This window comes from Dendrobium catenatum, unplaced genomic scaffold, assembly GCF_001605985.2.
Source record: "Dendrobium catenatum unplaced genomic scaffold, ASM160598v2 original_scaffold_230886, whole genome shotgun sequence".
Lineage (NCBI taxonomy): Eukaryota > Viridiplantae > Streptophyta > Magnoliopsida > Asparagales > Orchidaceae > Dendrobium > Dendrobium catenatum.
The window spans coordinates 1,084-2,943 of NW_021549294.1; the positions used below are offsets into that span (position 1 = coordinate 1,084).

Genomic DNA, 1,860 nt, shown 5'->3' on the forward strand with positions numbered 1-1,860 from the left:
AATTTCAGAGCTCATTTCAGATTTCCCTGACACTTACAGAATCTCAAAGGATCATGGCCCCTTATAGATCCCTTCTGATAGCATATAAACACTTCAATTTATTAAATATATCAATTCAGAAAAATCAGAATTCGTACGAAAAATCAGCGGCATGACGGCAGTATACGAAATTTACACAAAATTCACAGATTCAGAAATTTACCAAATTACTACATAATATCCACAACAACATTATAAGACTTTTATTGTACTGACATAATATTTTTCAACATCCTGATAATTTGCAATTCAATTAAAACGCCACATAATTCAAAATATCCGGTAAAACTCTTCCAGAAAATGCTCAAAACATGCACAATTATCATCTCAAAAACATAGCAAAAGTTACGCGGTAAAACCTTTGTCAGAAGAAAATAATATTAGAAATTCGCTAACGGAAAAAAAATTTGGAACAGAAAAGTCGTTAAAATCCACGTTTCTGAAAATTGAGAAAGGCGGAATGTGTCTTACCTCGAGTCGATTAACTTTCCCAACTACGGCGACGGACCGAAGTCGCCCAAAAATCCACTTTTCTTCCTCTTTCCACGGTTTTCTCTCTCCTGGACTTTCTCTCTCTTCAAAATCGGCACTATTTAGATATTTATTAAGCAGGATCGTCTCGGATGATGTCCCGATCGTCCCGGGATGATCTTCGCTGGATACAGATCGTCCAGACAAAAATAAATTCCAATTTCTTCATCCCTGTACGAAACTCTCAGGAAAATTTCGTCCCTGGACGAACCCATTTCGTACAAACGAACCAGCAGATTTCTTTACAACCTGTACCGATCGTCCCGGGACGATCCACTTCATCCCGGACGATCCTGGGAGGAAAAAAAGTGTTTACAATCTCCCCAACTTCAGAAAAATGTCGTCCTCGACATTGCCAAACCAAAACTCTGTCAAAACATATACTGATAGGATTGTCTCATGTCCGACTCTTTCTTCCAAGTCGCTTCTCTAGCTGTTCTGCGCTTCCACAGATCTTTAATCATAGGAATCTGTTTATTTCTTAACTTACGCACATCATAGGCCAAAATTTTCTCAGGTTCTTCTTTATACTGTAGATTCTCTTGAATCTCAATCTCGTCAGCAGACAGCTTCTTATCATAATCAGATATCCACTTTCTCAAAGAGGATATATGAAAAATATTATGCACATCAGACAGCTGATCTGATAATAACAATCTATAAGAAGACTTTCCAATCCTTTCAATAATCTCAAAAGGTTCGACATACCTTGGACTGAGCTTGCTCACTCTATCAAATCTGCTGACACATTTCATCGGACTGACTTTGACATACACAAAGTTGCCAATATGAAATTCCACAAATCTGTGCTTCTGATTGTAATACTTTTGTTGTCTATCTTATGCAGCTTTCAATCTTTCTTTAACCAGATTGATTTTCTTAACAGTTTCATCCATAAACGTCACACCCATTTCCTGTCTATCACCCACCTCTGTCAGAGTCAAAGGAGTTCTATACTTCCGGCCATACAAAGCTTCGTAAGGTGCCATACCAATACTGGACTGAAAACTGTTATTATAAGCAAATTCGATCAAAGGGATATGATCTTCCCAGGTTCCTCCAAAATCCAAAACACATAACCTTAGAAGATCTTCCAGTACCTGAATAGTCCTCTCAGACTGTCCGTCAGTCTGCGGATGAAAAGCAGTACTGAAATGCAACTTCGTACCCAAGCCTTGCTGAATACCCTTCCAAAGTCTAGAAGTAAACCGTCCATCTCGATCAGATACAATTACTTTAGGCACACCATGTAGTCTAACAATTTCCTTCACATATACCTGTGCCAACTTA

At 38.3% G+C, this 1,860-nt stretch overlaps 1 protein-coding gene across 1 annotated transcript; it reads right to left on the reverse strand.

Annotated features, from left to right (window-relative positions):
• Positions 1-941: 941 nt before the first annotated feature.
• On the reverse strand, positions 942-1,325 carry LOC110097307. Its single transcript, XM_020823598.1, has one exon. The coding sequence runs from the start codon at positions 1,323-1,325 to the stop codon at positions 942-944; it is 384 nt and encodes a 127-aa protein (XP_020679257.1).
• Positions 1,326-1,860: the final 535 nt, after the last annotated feature.

Coding starts and splice junctions, on each gene's coding strand:
- LOC110097307 (XM_020823598.1), bottom strand. CDS start 1,325: ATGAAATGTGTCAGCAGATTTGATAGAGTGAGCAAGCTCAGTCCAAGG.